This window comes from Notechis scutatus, chromosome 1 (genome assembly GCF_049901735.1).
Source record: "Notechis scutatus isolate UNSWTSFEM ecotype Mainland chromosome 1, rNotScu1.2, whole genome shotgun sequence".
In the NCBI taxonomy this organism is placed as follows: Eukaryota; Metazoa; Chordata; class Lepidosauria; order Squamata; family Elapidae; genus Notechis; species Notechis scutatus.
This window is the reverse complement of record NC_142009.1, coordinates 65,098,723-65,117,752: the sequence shown is the minus strand read 5'-3', so window position 1 is coordinate 65,117,752 and position 19,030 is coordinate 65,098,723. Positions and strand designations below refer to the sequence as shown.

The following is a 19,030-nucleotide window of genomic DNA, read 5'->3' as shown; positions in this document are numbered from 1 at the left end:
TATTTTAGGTGAATTATACTCTAAAACTATTTCCTTTTTGCTTCTATCTCAAAAAGAAAAAATTAAGTCAATAATTGTTCTAACCTGTCGGGACTCAGCAGTACATTTTTACTTGATGTAAACAGATTTTCTTCCAATAATGCCTCTTATTGATCACATCTACTTTGCCCAGAAAGGAAAAGTTTTCCTGTTTTAAGTCCATGATAATTTTCTTCAGCTTAACCAGTATCTCTCTTAAATAGCCTTGTGCCAGCTCTTTTAGAAGAATATGCAACTAGACAAATATGGACATCTTTTATAATTCATGAATCATATACTTGATTAGATGAATTTGGTCATGCACATTGCACGTATTCTCAGCAAGTAAAATGAGTCCAACACAATTCTATCTACTATCAGAACAACCCTAACCCTGTTGTAAAACAGGCTGTTGCCTGTTTTATGTTGATCATTGACCAAAATGAAGATTGAGTGGTATTTTCTTTTCAATACAGTATTATCACTTTATAGGCTTGTGAGTGAGCCATTTTTTTTACTGGCTGGAACATTTGGCTCACCTATCTTGCTAGTTGCTTCCTATTTTCCAGACTTTTAGCCACTGTGTCAACACAGAGAGATGCTATTGCAAAAGGTATTTTGTAAGCAATGAGGTGAAGGAATCTGTATAGCCCCAGGAAGGTAGCTTAGTTTGGCAAGCCTCAATGTATTACCATCTTTTGTGTTCTCCCATTGATCAGCTGTAAATAAGTTTCCTGTTTTCAGTATTTTTCAACTGAAGGATCACCTTCAAAATGTTTTAGAGATAAAAGTGGAAATGCCATGTGTGGTGGAAGTTGCCATTGAGAATAAGGACCCATTTTGTTGTTAAAAAGCATCGTCAAGTTTACTAGAATATATATGTGTGTGTATGTAACCAAGTGTATCTTTTGCTTGGCAACTCTAATCAGAACATAGTTATAGCAATTGTAGATCTGGTATGCTATCTGGGGCAAGTATGACACCCAGCTTGCATTTCACTGCCTTCACCTGCCATAGTTCCTGAGTGTTGGACCAAACATCAAGGTCTGTCTGTGCTATTGCTGATATTTAGAGTGGGGAAGCAAGCAATGTTGCGGGTCCTGTCTCCTAAGGAGATACATCTGATGGGACCCAAAAGGGTCTTCTCCCTGGTAAGCTTTCTCCCTTTGGAACATCATCCCGATTGGATGGATCCCCACTTGGACACTCTCACGAGGCCCTGAAGACCTGGTTCTGTCAACAGGCCTGGGGAACCCAGTATGGAGCTCATTTGCCGAGTCATTGGATATGAAGTGGGTGGCAAATAAAATTTATAAATAAATTTATATGAGGTTCATTTGATTGTGCGTTGTCAGATTGAGGGGTTACTGATTTTTATTCATATGTATGTATGTATGTATGTATATTCTTAAGTTTTCGTGGGTACTTACATGTATGGCATTCAGCTTTGTTCGGGTATTTTCCCACATCATTGTAGTTGTGCTTTTAAAGTTGTAGCAATGTTTCGGCAGAATCTCATCTGCCATCATCAGGCTTCTGGTTGTGTCCGTCTGTGAGTCAGGCCCCCAGGGACTAGAAAATACCCGAACAAAGCTGAATGCCAATATATATATATATATCTATATCTATATATATATCTATATCTATCTATCTATCTATCTATCTATCTATCTATCTATCTATCTATCTATCTATCTATCTAGATAGATAGATAGATAGATCTATATATATAGATATAGATATATATCTGACTGACAAACAATATATATATATGTAGCAATGTAGCAATGTAGCAATATATATATATATATATATATATATATATATATATATATATATATATATATATATATATATATATATATATATATATATATATATGCTACGTATATATATATTGTTTGTCAGTCAGAGTCAGAGTGAGTGGTGGCCATATAAATCTAACAAACAAACTTCTAATTTTAAACTAAATCCAAAAAAAGAGAAAGAAAAAAAACTTGCACTACTTCCAAGGTTTTACATGAGGTATAGATTTTTTTTCAGGCTTTTCTTGACAAAAAAGTTTGAGTCTTTATTAATATAGCTGAAGTGCTACATGGATTCTGGAGGAAGCTGGTAGCCACCACAGAAATACCTACAGTGCTTTCAATTGCCCACTACCCATCCCATCCAAAGCAGTTGTAGGCACATCTATGCAAGCAACTTAATTGATGTGCAACCTGAACACGTTTTTCATCTCAGGCATAACTGTTTCTACCTCAGGACACAGAATGACACTCTTGAGAATGACACCCATCCATTATTTCTGCTGGGTTATACCTTTATGAATATCAAAGATGGAAACTGAGGGAAATAAACTTCAAGATCTACTTTCTATTTACGTTTTTCACAGACAAATGAGAGATGAAGTATTTTGTGTTTCCAATACATAAATATGACTTGGGTAATTGTCTTATTAGCCACCTTGCCACACTCCATATAAATGTCATTGCTAGAGTTGGGATGCATACATATTTTATAAATTATGTCTTAAGGAATTATTGAACTATCAAAGAGCTATTGGCAATCATAACAGAACAGTTGACAGAACAGCCAGGCACCAGAGTAATTTTATAATAATTTTAATGAACTTAGCAATAAACATAGTTCTATAATCATACTGAAGATTCTACCAACAGACAATAACACATTTTCTGCAATATCTACATCTAGATATCTTAATAATGTACAGCTCATATAAAATACTTTGTTTCCTATCTTTTCTCCCCTACAAATTATGTCAGGGGGAAAATGTCATGAAATCAAGTTATAAAAGCAAAACCTTCATACCATTAAAACCCACCAATTCAAGTAATCATAGAAAATTAAGAACTGCCTCAGTAAAAAAAAATGAGAGGAATTAAGTATATCTTGAATATTATATAAATTGAGTTGCACCCTTTGCATTATTTTGCAAGATCTTTTCTGTATTTTCTAGAAATATTTGAAGCTACTAATATTTGCAGTAAGATTTTTTGAAAATGAATTGAGATGTTACATTGAGCAAATAATGGAACACTACAAAATTATTGTTTTTGTTTATTCTCCATTATATATATCATGATGGCCAGAAATAGAGAGGGGACTGGAATGGGTCCTGAACTTTTTATAGCTTGCACGGGTGCGTGCACGCATGCACACACACACACACATTAACCTGATCCTCTTTTTCTTTGTCTGTCTGTCTCTTTCTTTCTGTCAGGAAGTGCCAGGAAAGGTAAAGGTTTTTTATGGTCCTACAATTCTTTCAGTTCATTAGTCCTGTAAGTTCTTCAAAAACTAATTTGTTGCTTTCATTAGTTATATCTTCTTAACTAGAAGCAGAATTTTACCAAATATCACTTCATAGATCAACAGTAAGATTAAAAGAAAAGCAGTATGAATGTTTTTATTATCTAAAGTATTTATTCAAATTGAGCTTAATTGAACTTACCTCCAATTTAGACTGATGTCCCATCGTCTACCCCTACAAATGAACTTGTCTGAAGATTCATATCTGAATTAGCTGATCCATACATAATTATTTTAAGACTATGAATCTGATAAAGTATCTTCAGTTCCATGAATTACTGCTAAATTCCACAGAATTAGCAAGATCAATGTGTTTTATTGCAATGACTTTCTAAAACGTTTTACATACACATACAAAGTTTGATTACTATATTATTAGCTTAGTGAGATGGGCAGAATAAAAGTTTAAATAATAATTAATAAATATTACAGCTGCTATATTTATGTCTGAGAGGAAAATTTCAATTAGAACCAAAATTGATGTACCTTAATAATAATTATGAAACATTGCTACTAACCAAAAAGGATGGTTTCTTAATCAATCTAGTTCTCTGAATTTAAAAAAATATGGAATTTCAATTAGGGATCAATGAAAGCTTAAATGCATTTAAATGCACATACTATGATAAAAACTATCTGAGCATGACATTCCATAATTGCCTCAATCAAGGTAAAGATTTTTCTTACTTCTACAATCCTTTCAATATCTAATTTCTATAAAATGTAGAGAAATATAAATACAAATTAATAAAAACAAGTTCCCAGTATAGTTTCAGTACAGAAAAATTATGTATTTATACTCAGATTTATTCATCAGAATCCAGATTTTTGTCAAATTGTCTTGGAAACCTGAACTTCTTATATTTCAAACTATTACTGTGAAAACTTAAAAATTAATGTTTGGGGCGAAATCATGTTTTTAGAAATGTGTTACTTCAATGGGTAGTATAGGACTTCTGATATGCATTTCTTCAGCTATTTTTTTCCAATTTACAGTTATTTTCAACCAGTTAATTGTAAGAGAGTTCTAAGAGAGTTTCTCAAGCATAGATGTTTACCCTTCACACTTCTAAGAGTTTCTCAAGCATAGATGTTTATCCTGTTGAACAGCAATAACATTATTAACATGGAGTAATATGCAGATAGCTTGATATTTTTTCCCAGCATGTAACACAGCATGTAGAGATTTAGTACCAGCTACCATTATTTTGTAAAGTATTCTCTCTCTCTCTCTCAAAACATTATACAAGGTAATACCACTGTACAGAACTTATTTTTCATAACAGGATTTTCCGTAACACTCTCATGCAACAGGCTCAATGCAAGAAAACAATAATGGTCCAGAAAAAGTAAGTAGCAATAGCACTTAGACCACTTCACAGTGCTTTGCAGGCCTAAGTAATTTACAGAGTCAGCATATTGCCTCAAACAATCTGGGTCCTCATTTTACCAACCTTGGAAAGACGGAAGGCTGGGTCAACCTTGAGCCTGGTGAGATTCAAACTGCCAAATTGGAAGGAGACGGCCGTCAGCAAAGTAGCCTGCAGTACTGCATTCTAACCACTGCGCCCCGGCTCTTAAGAATAAGAGGTCACTGTGACATGCCTCAAGTAAAGTTCCAAAGAAGTTAGAAGTATATCTTGCTTGAAACTGTGTGCCAACACTGCCTATGTGTAAATTGTCATTTGTGGCAGATCTCTGTGATCATGTTTACGCATTCTAAATGTATTTGCAACCTGGCCTGACACTTAAAATGAGGGAAATCAGTTTGTCACATTAATTCCTCCAGAATATGGTGATGAGTCTTTTCCCCTTCACTTTCAAGCTATGAAAATCTGGAAGACAAGCTTTCCTGCCGTTTTTCACTTTGGAAAACATGAACAATGCCTTAAGCCAGGTCTTGGGGAATTAGCACCTGCAACCACTTCAATAAAGGAGACAGGCATAAGCAGCTGAAGCTGTCTGTCAAGGGATCAACATTTTGCTTTCAATTGCTCAAGCTGGATGTGTGCAAGATGGATGAAAGAGGAAAGAATTTCTCCACTTCATTTTATGTTTAGATACTTTGAAAGTTAAGGTCATGTAAGATTGAATTTACATAAAAGTATAATCCAGATTCCATGTGAGAAAATGTGTTCTTAAAACATCTGTTTCAAGTCAACCACCAGCGAAACTATTTTTGGGGGGGAAAGGGGGGGGTAAAGAACTTTAAGCAATTATATTCATTTCTGTTAAGATATTTGAAGCAAGAGTCCCTGCAAATTGTCAACATTCAGAAGAAAAGGTTAAGAGCAAGAGATTATCTGTAAAATCACAATTCGTACCAGAACAGACAGCAATAATTTCTCTTTTGCATTGTTCTTGAAGTTTCTAAAACAATGTACAGTTCAGAACATTTTAAAGATTGTCCTTGGTTATACAATTTCTTCATTTGCATACAAAGGTAATCTCTTCCAATTATTAAATATAAGCTTATCCATTAAATGCAGAATCTAATGTCATGTTTTCAATGCTAATTGGCTTAGGTTACTTGTAAACATTTAAACTACAATTCTATTGACATCACAACAATGTTGTGTAAATAACGTTGATTGTGATATCAACTGAATTGTAGTTTAAATGTTTAAAAGTAACCTAAGCCAATGGTTCTGATTAGACTTGATATTTTTGACTACTGGATACTTCCCAAGGATCTAGGATATTGTTCAATATATGTACTCTTCCAAATAATACTTTTTTGTAATTGATGAGCTGAGATTGTCCATTCATATTGTATCCAATCACTTTCTCAGATCTTTTGATACAGCATCGAATACATCAACCACTATTGCAGCAACCAACATTATTATTGTCCACATTTGCTTGTCCATTTGAAAGTATTTTATATTTACCAATTTTTCTGGTTTTTATCTCACTGACCCTTCTATCTGCAGTTACTGCTTATTATCCATACTTGTTTCTTTGTAACTGTACTCATCCCTGGATTATTATGGACTAAAGGATGATGATTTTTCTCTTGAAGCTTCCTTGCTTATATGTAAATGAAGTAGAATAGAATAGAACAGAAGGTATATTATTTATGAAGTAGAATATGCATATAATATGTAATAAAATGAGTAGGAATTTTACTCAGAATCTTGAGAGACCTTAGTCCAGATTATTTATTTTTAGCATGTATAAGGCCTCCCAACTCATAAATAATAAAAGTATACAATAAATAACACACTTAAAACAAAAACTAGACTGTATATAAATACAAACAGTAAGTGGCTACCAAACACACAACTACAGGGGGACTGACTCAACTGGCCTTGAATGCATGGGGGAGAGCAAAATTTTAATGACTTTCGTACAGGTTAATAAGCGAGGGCCTTTTGTATATCGTGGAAGAGATTGCTGTAATAATCTGATCCAGAATATGAGAAATTATAAACTCTGTGTTATGTAATGAATATAGTCCTAGACTGAGACTGGGGAGACACTAGCTCAATGCCTGGCCTTGGGCCAGTTGCCATCTCTTAATCTAATATGCTTCAAAGCCTTATTGTAAAAGTTACAAAAAGTTACTGAAAGGAGAAGAAAAGGTTGTACATTTAGTACCTTGGTAGGATAATGCTAGGGAATGTAATAATTAATTTTATTAGAATAACATTGTATATTTAACTTGCTTCTTTAAACAACCCTTAAACCATCAACAGTATGCAACAAAACAATGAAAGATGAACAGATTTACACTCATTTACTTACTGGCATTCCATGCTTAACAAGTTGACCTAGTATGTGAAGTGCAAGCCACAGCATCTCATGAAGTTGTAATTTTGTTTTGCTATCATTATTGTTACATTACTGTAATGTGTAAGTTATCTTGAATCTTGCTGGATTGAGCAGGATATAAATATTTATTAAATGAATACATTTTATTCATGCATGTTCAACAACTGTACAATTAAACCAATAGAGCTGGCCACATGACTCCTAGTTACCTTGATGCAAACAATTACATCTTAGCTATATTTCTGACTTTATGCTATCCTACATCTGATCATTTCTATCATTGGTTACCATGTGCTATTTTGATCACCTCTGGTTACTAACTAGAACCTAAATTCTGATTGGTCTTGAAATGAAGAAACTATTCTATTACTGACTTAGGCATAAAGCTAGCTAGGATACTTTGGGCCAGTCATTCTCTCTTAGCTCTAGGAATAGGTCAATGGCAAATCAGTTTTCAAAAATGTTGCTATGAAAACTGCAAAGATTTATACATGTAGGTGCCAGGAGCCAAGTCTCAAAAAGAAAGTTGTTAGCAAAGCACTGTAGATTGAGTAACATTTCATAATTTAGAGGTCTATACATTCACAGGAAATGATTTCTAAGATTGCCATTTTATTTCCACCGAAGTATTTTTTTCTTGTATTTACAAGGTATTTCACATGTTTTATCCACACTGATCTTGTATGATCAACCAGTATATTTAAAATTCAAAACAAGTTCATTTTTACTTTTTATTTTAAAATGGAAAGTATATAATTCTTTGCAATGTTTAAACAACGTTTTCTCAAAAAACTGATCAGGTGAATTTGAAAAATGAAAAACTTAAGGAAGACTTTTATCAGCTTTATGTCAACCACAGAATTCAAACATTATTAAGTAGACATAAGAAAAACACAGAAGAAATATTTATTATGTCGCAGCTCATCATGGGTTTATTTTCGATTTACAGATATAACCTTTTAGATAAATCCATGCAAACATCACTGCGTTTCTTGACAAGTTGTATAACTGAAAACCTTCACACAACAGTATTTTTGTAGCTCAGGGATTCATTCAGGCATGTATTGTCTGGTTATATGATGGAAATCCAATCCAGAGAGCAAAATTCAGATCTTCCATTTCTTCTGAGTTAGGCAGCTGCTAAACAATTTAACACAAACAGTTAACTGTACCACAATGTAGTAAAATAAAATGTGATTTTTAAATCATGCAAGTGACCTCAATATGCAGAGTCCAATTGATGGGCCACAGCCTTACCAAAGATTTTCTTTCTCCAAAAGTGAGTTGATAGATATTTCTCCTTTGCTCAGTGAGATGGCATCCAAACAGGATTTTATACAATATGGCATCACAGTCTTGATTACAGGTGTAGTTCAACAAGATAATAACAAGTAAAAGATGCAGAACAATCTTCTGCATGATGAAAAATGCAGAACACTTTTCATGCATTTTACAGTTTGTGCAATGAAACATGCAAAACGTTTCAAAGAAACTTTCTGCTCAAGAGCCTTCTTTTTTTTGTCAAGTCCTGAACACCTGTCCTTGCACTTGTCAGTGTTGCACTTGGAATGTTATTTACAAAAGCTGTATAAATCAGAAACCATAAAAAGTCAAAGAAAAATGTAAAAAGTAGTCACAGTTTTACAGAAATAATAATTAAAAAAAACCAAACCATAGCTGAAACGCATACTACAGATGAGAAATCCATTTTTAATGGCTGGAAGTCCAAGACTGAAAAAGAAATATTTTACACAATCAGATATATACAATACACTTTACAGTTTAGCCAGAATTTTAGATTATTTTTTTTACAAAAGACTATTGCAAGTTATAAATTTTCAACTTATTAAGCTAAAATATAATATTTACAAAATTTCAACAATTGCTGCTTAAAGATTTTGAACAATTTTGTCTGTACTTACCAGGTGCTCTGTAGATTTGTCAGTTACTTCTGAAGCCAACTTATTTTTAACTTCACATTTATCATCATTCTTCTCTTCCTCTGGCTTTGTCAGTTTATCTATGGAAGTCTGCATCTGATTCTTAAGTGTATACATTTCACTGTCACCTGAACCCCCCACTTCTCCAGATTCCTTTAGTTTTGGAAGGATGGATTCCATGCATGTCACAGTTTGGCTTTGGATATTTTCCCCACCACTGCTCCACAGCAGCTGATCAGGCGTGTCTCCTTTGCTACTATATGGGGGTTGGGGCATGGAAACAGAAGACATATCCTGCAACTGAACAAGGGGCATGCTTACTTCTGCCATGTCACCCTTCGATGCAGAAGACACCACATGTGGAATAATTGCATCTGAAACCACCGAGCAGAACTTCTCCTCTTGATCGTCAGAGGTAAATGCAACAAAATTAATTATTTCTGATTCGATCACTGGTTGGTCAGTGTCCAACTCGCTCATTTTGCTAGACTCTAAACAGATAGGTGCAACCATTTCTAACTTTGGACTGATTACATTGTCCTCATTTAAAATTTCAGTTGGCAGAATATCCACTTCATGTTCCACTGTAATATTTCCCAGAGTGAAATCAATGGTTTGTAATTCCAAATTTGGTTTCAGTCTGGAAGAATCCATAACCTTTGTTTCATCAGATTTTGGAGAGACTCCTTCATTTTCTAAATCCAGACAAAAAGTAGTAGACTGTTCAAAACTAAGTTCTGGATATGTATTGTTTAAGTCAAAATTATCAGCTGTTGAGGTATTCAATACTTCAGTATTCAAATCTGTGAAGGAAAGGGTCACCTCTCCAAGATGCCCAATACTGATTTCTGTTGGAAGAGGATCTAGTGATTCTTGGCCGATTTCTGGCTGAAGTGTTGAAAAATTAGCACTTTCTGTTTCTATAGTTCTTCTCTCTTCAGTGCCACTTAATTCCAAATCAGAGGCAAGTGATTTTTGTGTATCATGTTCTATAAACATGAATTCCACATAACTAGGTTTAATTTCATTTGTAGAAGAAATACTATCCAACACTTCTGTTTTTTCCATTTGGAGTTCCTTGGTTTCACAGCTTAATGGAAATGGATTGGCTTGTTCATATTTCTCTTCTGTGGTACTTATTGTTGTTACATTAACAAAGTTCTCATTTGTAATCTCTTCAGATTCTAGAATGTTAACTACACTGAAATCCTCACCATCCTTTAACTGAGAACCATTCAAATCCTCTTGATCATTGTTTGTAAGGAAAGAGTCTAATTCAACTTTGTTTAGCTCTGAATCTGAATACTGAACCTTGGAAAGCTGAGGACTTTTCCCACTATTGCATTCCTTAGTGTCTAGTTTTAGATCAATGGATAATTCTTTAGAATAACTGTCATTTTGCACAGAATCAGAGACAGTTTCTGGAAGATTGTTGGAGATTTCTGATAATTGTGTGTCAGATCGACCATCAGAAATCTCATGTTCTGTTGTCTCAAGGCTGACAGATGGCTCATTAAAGCCATCCAAAAGAAGAGGTCTCATTTCTTCTATCTGCACAGCTAACTCACTTTTCTCGGGTTTAAATGATTTCTTGTTAAATTCAGATGGAACAGGAATTCCCACTTCTTCCTCATTATGGAATGGATAAGAAGTAGTTCTTGCTAAATCATCTGCTTCTGACAATGTAGACTGTATATCTGAAAAGGAGACTTTTTCTAGGTCCCCCTCAACACTGGTTTTGATTTCAGGAATTTCATCAATTGTCATCGTTTTCTCATCTTTTACTTCCTCTGTTTCTGGGTTGCTAGCTGAGGAAGTGTACACATTGCAAAGAAATTCCTCTGAAAAAGGATTATAACTTGGCTTGGAATTTACCTGTAGACTTGTATTTTTCTCCTTCTCAGTAAGATTCAATTTTTCTTTTTCTAAAATTACAGAATTCACTAGCTTGCTCTCAGCTGGATTCCTCCCACTACTGTTGTAAAAAATGTCATATAGATCTTTAGCATTGCCTGCAGCCAGAGAAGAGTTATTTTTCTTTAATTTTTTAACATGCTCCCCAAAAACAGCTGGAGGTGGCAAGGGGCGAGGACACATTGGCATCTCCAATATGTTCTTATCATCCTCGGATACACCAGGTGCCATATCATCTGCCAGGATAACCAGTTGTTTTGGTGGCAGAGGAGGTGGAGGAGCAAATACAATTGGTGGTGGCTGTGGTACAGATAGTGACAGTGGTGGTCCTGGAGGCAGTGGCAGTAGAGGAGGGCGCCTATGTGGCCTCTCAAGAGATTGCTCATTTGCTTTTGTCATGTGCGAGACATCTTGTTCTTTCACCATTGCTGCAAGTTCCCGTGCCTTTACCTGAGCTTTGGCCACTACCTCTGCATGCTCCTGGGCCTTCGTTACATTTGCATGTTCCACAGCCTTTGTCTCACTTTCATGCTCACCTTCTTCTGCTTCTTCTTTTATATCCTCCTGTGATCCCTTTAAAACTACTACTTCTCCCCCAAATGCTTTTGATATAATATCTGGTGGCAAGACAATGTCTGGATTTCCCTCTTTGACAACTGGCAGAGGTTTGGCAGTGGTACCAGAAGATTTTATAGACAAAAAAGTATTTAGGGGTGCTGGCTTGCTTACTGTTGTAACTGCAGTCTTCCTTAGAACCATCACTGGGATTGGTAGATTGGGGCGGATTTTGGTTTGCGATGAAGTTGAAACAACTGGTGTCCAGGGGCTTGTATGTGGAATGACGGTTTTTCCAGATAACTTAATTGCAATGGGTTTTGAATTTTGCTTTCCAGATTGGGACTTATTTTCTTTATCTTTACCTTCCTCAGGGCTCTCTTCTTTAGAAGCTGCTATATCTTTCCCCTGATTTTTTTCATCTCTCTCACTCTTTCGCCAACTGAATTTTCCAAAAGTGGTTAGTTTTGACTCCTTTTCAGATTCCTCTTTTCTCTCTTCCTTCTCCATTTCTTTGTCATCTTTCTTCAATTTAAGTTTAATCCCACATTTTTCACCATTAGGGATTTCTTTCCTTTTACTAATTTCATATTCATTATTCCCATCCCCTAATTCTTTGATATTCTTTGTTTCTTCTTTCTTTGCTGTTTTTGTTGTCTTCTCATCATTTTCCTCTTTTTGTTTTTCACAGAGTTTCCGTCTCAGCCTGCGTTCAGTTTCCTGAATCACAGACAATCCTGCCTGATGATCCAGATTCCGCCTTTCTTCATACAGAGGATTCTCATCCACATGTTTCTGTGGGATGAAAGGAAACATGTCAGCACTATTACTTAATGCATCAATTATCCATTGGAATAAGATTGGATTCTTAATTTATTATCTTTCTTATTCTGCTACCTGATGAATTAATTGTATTTACTGGAAAAGAGGCTGGGGGGTGGGAGGAATGACATAATTTATACCTTTTAAGTAGCACAAGTCAAGCATTAAAAACTTTCTGAATTTCTACTAAGTTAAGAATATTGAGATGATATATTTAACAAAATGAAAAAGACAAAAGTGCCAGACAGCAAAGTAAATGTTAAAAAAGTAAAATACAGCCACATTGAAAAGTTATGACCTGCTTTATATTAAATCACATTTCTGATTCTTCAGCAGTTTGTACTTGCAGGCAATAGCTCCCTACAGTCAACGAATATCATGTCCCACCTATATCTAGAGATGTCAAAAATGGCTTTGTCCTACCTTGCTATTAACAGAAGTCAAGTGGAAAATTGCTTTTAAAAGACAGGGCATTAATTATGATATGCACTAATGAATTATATGAAAGTAATATTCTGGAGACTAACCTTATATTTCTCATTATGTAGATGACTTTTGACATGTTGTTCTGCTGATATCTGGTCTCCAAAGAATTCACTGCAGAGTTGGCAGTAGTATCCAGTGACTGGGATAAGAAATTCAGAACCTAAAATGCCCCCCCGCAAGATTCAGTCACAAAAAATGATTAAGAAACTATGTAATTTTAGTAAGCACAAAGCGACAATTAAGATAGTATCAGCAAAATATATTATGGATCCTAAACACAGTTCCTGCTAGAATAATCTGATCTGAAATTTTAAATAAAAACATGGAATTGTCCATCATTCCTTATTACAGTTATTTCAACCCAGTATACAGATCAAATATAACTTGCTTTTCCACTCCTACTTACTTCTGAAGTAAAGCATTAATCAAGAAAAAAATTGCTTAAAAATTAGAAAAAAATTTAAACAGAGTCGCCAGAATCATGAGATGGGCGACAAATAAATTTGATAAATAAATAAATAACAAATAACCAAAATTGCACACTGCTTAACATTAAAATGGCCTGTGATAGTGTGCTCTGAGCAATTAAAAGTAAGACAGACAGCATACCTTTGGCTGGAACAGGTATTTTGTCAATTCGTTTTGTGACTTCCTGCTTTGTTTCATTTTGAGTCTTTGTTGCCCAGGGTCTATTATATGGATCCAGGGTCTATTTGCACAATGACAAAAACATATAGACTGATACATGAAAAAGATGCTTGGCTTTTGGTCAAAGTTAAGATTAGTTAAAAAGAAATTGATACCAGCAGCATATGTGGAAGAATTGCAATCCCTCTCTCCACAATAACTTACTACAAATAAAGTATGAAAAGTTAAAAACGTATCAGTATGTATGTACTCTATCATCTCGCAAACTGCAGTCAAATCAAACTGATGCTATGGTTTAAACCAGTGGTCGCCAACCGGTGGGCCGCGGTCCACTGGTGGTCCGGGAGAAAATTTTGGTGGTCCACAGAGAAATGTCATCCCCAAAGCAATTAATCCAGGCTGCACGAGAACACAAGGCTGCGCCGCCCACATGGCCTGCTGAAACACAAGGCCTGTGTCGCTTGCATTGCGAACAATACGAGGTAGTGAGGGGAGGAGGAAAAGAGCGGGCGGGGGAGAACTTGCCTGGCTACCAGGCTGCTTCTTTCCACTTCTTTCTTCTGCTTTTGGCTGCACGCAAGGAAAGCAGCAAGTCTTTCCTTCTCTCCCCCAAACTCCGCCATAAATTAGTCTTTGGGACCCTGCAAGGCATCCTGCTCCAAAATGCTGCAGCGGCAAAGACTCATTTCAGGTGGAGTTTGGGGGAGAGAAAGAAAGACTTTTGCTGCTTCTGCTGCTTTCCTTGCATGAAGCCAAAAGCCTGCCCTTCCCTCCCTCCCTCCCTCCCCCTCTCCCTGACAACAGAGCTGGAAATGGTATCCTGCGATCCCAAATAAAGAACAATCGATTGGTAGGAAAATAGGTGGGGAATTTTTCTGCAGACTTTTTGGGGATTTTCCCAGGATCTCTGCAGACAGAGACCCTGGGAAAATCCCCAAAAAAGTCTGCAGGAAAATCCTCCATCCCGTTATCCTACAGATGGATCATTTTTTATTTGGGATTGCAGAATACCCTCTCCCCCCCTCCCCCCGAGAACAGAGCTGAAAAGCAGGTTAGGAATGTGGCTGCCTTGTAGGGTGTGTGTGAGAGAGAGAGAGGGGTGGAGAGGGAGGGAGGGAGGGAGGGAGGGAGAGAGAGAGAGAGAGAGAGAGAGAACATCACTGCCAACCCTCCGAGGTTAGATCAGATCTCTCCCCCCCGTCAGCAAGCCACCGTCAGTCAAAATTCATATTAGTGGTCCGCGGGATTTAAATTATGAGTTTGGTGGTCCCTGAGGTCCAAAAGGTTGGCGACCCCTGATTTAAACAATTGATTACAAATCCCAAAAAACTGTCAGTTCTATAAATTTCAATCTTTCCTCTCAGATTTCTTAGTAATTTTTTATTCCTACATTGGGAGGAAAAATTGTAACTATAGCCTGCGAATACACAGTAACAACAAACTTTGGTTCACAACTAAACTCAAGCAGCTACATTGTGCCAAAGGGGAAACCTACAGGAAAGGATTGCTGTACAATCAGGCCAGAAATGTATTAAGAAAGGAGATCAGAGCAGTAAAAAGAAGCTACTTTGAAAAGTTGAGGAATCAGCTCTCAACAAATGAACCAGCAATTTTGTGGAAAACCCTTAAAGACATCACTGGCTACCACAAACCTCCTTCCCATGCAGAAGGGAAATAACAACTGGCAGATGACCTGAATGTTTTACTGTAGGTGGCAGACGTTTGCAGTTCGTTGGGCATTAACATCCCGGAGGCATTTGTTTGAGGGGGCTCAAGTCCTGTTTGAGGTGTGGACTGACCACAGGAATCTTGAGTCACTGCAATCACCTCCGAAACTATACCCTAAACATGTACAGTGGGCATTATATTTCCGGTGCTTTAACTTCGCGTTGAGATATATGCCTGCTGGAAAGAACTTCATGGCAAATGCACTCTCACGGTTGCCACAATATAACAACCGGAGAGACGAGGTAGTACAACCTCTTATCCCAGGACAGGATTCCATGTGTTCATTGAGATCCCAATTGACAACAGAACTTCACGAAGCAATACAGAATGATCCATGGTTGAAGGAGAATCCCAGATTGGCGTGGAGGGATATGAAGCTGTATGTACCTCTAGCACTACGAGACATAGTACTAAAACGTTGTCATGATTCTAAACAGGCAGGCCACTATGGATTTTTGAAGACATTACATCTGGTGAAACGTCGATTTTGGTGGCCAACTATGAGAGCAGAGATAGAGACCTATATTAAAGAATGTACTGTTTGTGCTACTGCGAAAATGAGGTCAGGAAAGCCATTGGGATTATTACAACCAGTCTCGGACACTCACCGTTCATGGTTAGCCATGAACATGTGAATGCACCATGTCTACAATGACTATTCCATACACAATACCCTATGAAAGCAGGGGGCAGAGTATAGAGGATTACCGGGTTACCCTTGGTAATATTATGTTGTTCCCTGTTTTGCAGGCGGATCTATGGTAGAGGGGGCTGCCTGTCAGGCTCTGAGTGCAACGCTGCTTCGGAGCCCGCCAGCTCGCCGGACTCAGCGAGAATCATCCTTCTGGGAGGCTGAGCTGCCCTGGTTGCCGCCGGTACTGTATCTGTCCTATGCTGCGAGCGCCTGATGTCCGACTGTGCTAGGAGTCGCACTATGATGATGTAGTCAACGCGATGTAGCTCTGCATGCATGCCGGCCGCCGAAGACTTAATTTGACAGCTGAACATCTGCCGGTGTATTTACAATGACAGGGACATCTAGTTGCTACGGAGCAGCTTGGGAGCCAGCTGGGAAACTCATAGGTGAGGGGTGGAGATAGGAATGGATCGGGGGGGGGGGAATGGTGAAGGTGGCACAGGGTGGGGATAAATTATAAAAAGACGAGATAGGATAAGGAAGTAGGCATTTATGATGGTGAGCTATCAGAAGGGGGGGTAATGAGCTAGGCGGGGCCAGAATTGCAGCTGCGTATAGGCGTGGGTGTCACTGTTGTAATAATAAAAGGGAATGGGGTGGGGAAACACTCAACGCTAATCTTGCCTGGCTTTGAGCCATTCTTGCTGGGAGAATTTGTTATTTGCTTATCACAGAATAAACTATCATTGGCCTACAGAAGAGCTTGCGTCTTTGTTCACTTTGAGGCAAATCTTCAAGACTCAAGGATCAGCTGAGAGTGGGTTTGAGAGGAAACCACTGTCAACTATCATCACCCTCTCCATCTCAGATACATCAACAACCAAATCTCCTACAACTGACTCCATTCTTCTGCCCTGCCCCACCTGTGATCACAGAATAAGATGTGCAAGAGAAAAGCACCAAGCCCAGATAAGGAAAAGCACCAGGCCCAGATAAGGTAACTGTTTGCTTGAATGTTTGTACTGACCAATTGGCCCCAATCTTCACCTGTATCTTTAATAAATCGCTAGAGATGTGTTATGTTCCTTCTTGCTTCAAATGCTCCTAGTGCCAAAGAAACCATCCATCAAGGAGCTGAAAGACTATGGACAGATTGCTGTGACATCCATAGTTATGAAAACCTTTGAAAGGCTAGTACTGGCCCCCCTGAAAACCATCACAGTTCCACTGTTAGACCTATTACAATTTGCCTAATGAACAAATAGACAGGCAGATAATTCTGTTAATATGGCACTGCACCACATCTTACAACATCTTGAATCTACAAGGACCTATGCAAGGGTCCTTTTTGTAGACTTCAGCTCAGTATTCAATACCATCATTCCAGATATTCTTCTCACTAAACTAATTCAGCTAGCTGTGCCTGATCACATTTGTAAGTGGCTTGTGAGCCCATTTTCAGTGGCAGAGCGCTCGGGCCACCACAGGCGCCCTGACACGAGTAACATCAAGTTGGCCACGCCCAGTGTTATTGTGTAAAATGCATAATCCAGGAAGACGGCTGCGAAAATATCTATAGACCCCTGACATCCTGGACATAATCTGTTTCAACTTCTTCCCTCAAGATGACACTATAGGACATTGCACATCAAAACAACTAGACACAAAGACAGTTCCACCCCCCACCCACCCCGAATGTTATAATTCTGCTAAACAACTAATTCCCACAAGACTGTCTATGCCCTAGGATGTCAAACCACCTAGTAGGGCTATATTAATTATTATCCTGTCCTATTACCTTAGGTTCTTATGACTATAACTTTGATGTTGTATCTCAAGATTTCTGTTGATTATTTCTATTCTATTCTAAAATGTCAGCTTTTCCAAATTTGCTTATGGTAGAGACACTATAGAATATACATAAGTGGATTTATTTCCAAGTTCATTGGTCAAAAACCCAGAGATTTCACATATCACTTAAGATGCCACAAAGCTTCAGTTTCCATAAGAGTGTAGGCTTTAATGACAGTGTATTGATAAATATAGATTGAATAATGAAGTCCAATATTGGCTGCTATGCAAGTCAATTTTAAGTAAATATAACAATGCTAAATAAACAAGCAAACTAACTTTTTAAAGGCATACTTAATTGGCATGAGACTCTTTGCCATTAAAAATGTATTTTATAGCTTATATACATTAATTGCAAATTGATTATTGGACACATACCTGTCTATGTTTCTTATTATGCATATGTGTGAAGAAATCAAACATAGTTCCACAGGTAGTATTGCAATCTTTACACCAATGGTTCCCTGTATCATAGTAGTCATAAATACTGGTCCCTTGCAATGGCTGTGAAGATGATTCCATAGGCTTAGGACTCTTTTCCTTGAATCTGTCACTATTAGTTTTTGGTTCCTACATTAAAAAAAACATCTATAAGGTATATAGGGTATAAGAGAATTCCTTAAAACCAGCTTTTAGTAAATATTATGCCCACATACACACACAGTGTCTATGTGTGTGTAAGAAACAGAGAGACCAATTGCAGTATGGATCATATTCTGGTCAAGCCAAAGAATATTTCATTGTTTCAGTGAGATGGAATTACCACTTTTTCAGGCCTACTAAAGAGGCAATGGCAAAACCATTTCTGCAATGTTACAAATAAATCTGCAGGGAATTGTCCAGGCGGTCAACACAGACTCAAAGGCACAGCGCACACCGCCCGCGTGCGCACACCCACACCCGGGGCAAAAAATGTCCTTTCTTTCACACAGGCTATAATAAGTTAGCATCAGTACCTAGAATTTACCTTGACTAGATCAGAAGTTTTCTCCTGAATCCTTGCATTTTCTGAAGACTCTTTACTTTCTGAAGATAGTTTCCGGGATTTCTCAAAAATATTAATCCCCAGGATCTGGGCTACCTTGTCAAGTTCAGATTGTTTCTTCCCTGCAGCATCAGCATTCATCTTCAGCTGAGCTATTTCCTTCGCAATGTTATCTTGCAGTCGGTTGACTTCTATTAGTAAAGGGTCTTTGTGTCCATCCTTCTCCCTCCGTTTCTTCCGAAGCAATTCCCCTGAATCAAACAAAGTGGTTGAGTACAAAAGGTAAAAAAATTAAGCTCACAAATGCAAAATGATTGTAATCATTAACGTTATTAAATATCA

The 19,030-nt window shown here is 37.2% G+C and overlaps 1 protein-coding gene across 3 annotated transcripts in view; it reads right to left on the bottom strand.

Annotated features, from left to right (window-relative positions):
* Positions 1–7,844: 7,844 nt before the first annotated feature.
* Positions 7,845–19,030, bottom strand: part of LOC113420753 (zinc finger protein 318-like) — a 34,005-nt gene continuing 22,819 nt past the window's right edge. The window contains exons 6-12 of one of the 3 annotated variants that reach the window (XR_015749702.1): positions 18,671–18,939; positions 18,082–18,273; positions 13,449–13,548; positions 12,881–12,999; positions 9,045–12,326; positions 8,380–8,853; positions 8,028–8,262 (exon numbers count right to left, since the gene is read on the bottom strand). Coding sequence is in view for 2 of the 3 variants with exons in the window: in XM_026680832.2 (XP_026536617.2) it covers positions 9,012–12,326; positions 12,881–12,999; positions 13,449–13,548; positions 18,082–18,273; positions 18,671–18,939 (3,995 nt within the window). In the remaining variant the exon portion in view is untranslated. Of the gene's footprint in view, positions 8,854–8,875; positions 12,327–12,880; positions 13,000–13,448; positions 13,549–18,081; positions 18,274–18,670; positions 18,940–19,030 lie in introns of those variants that run through there. The other 2 variants (XM_026680843.2, XM_026680832.2) reach the window with 2 other exon arrangements.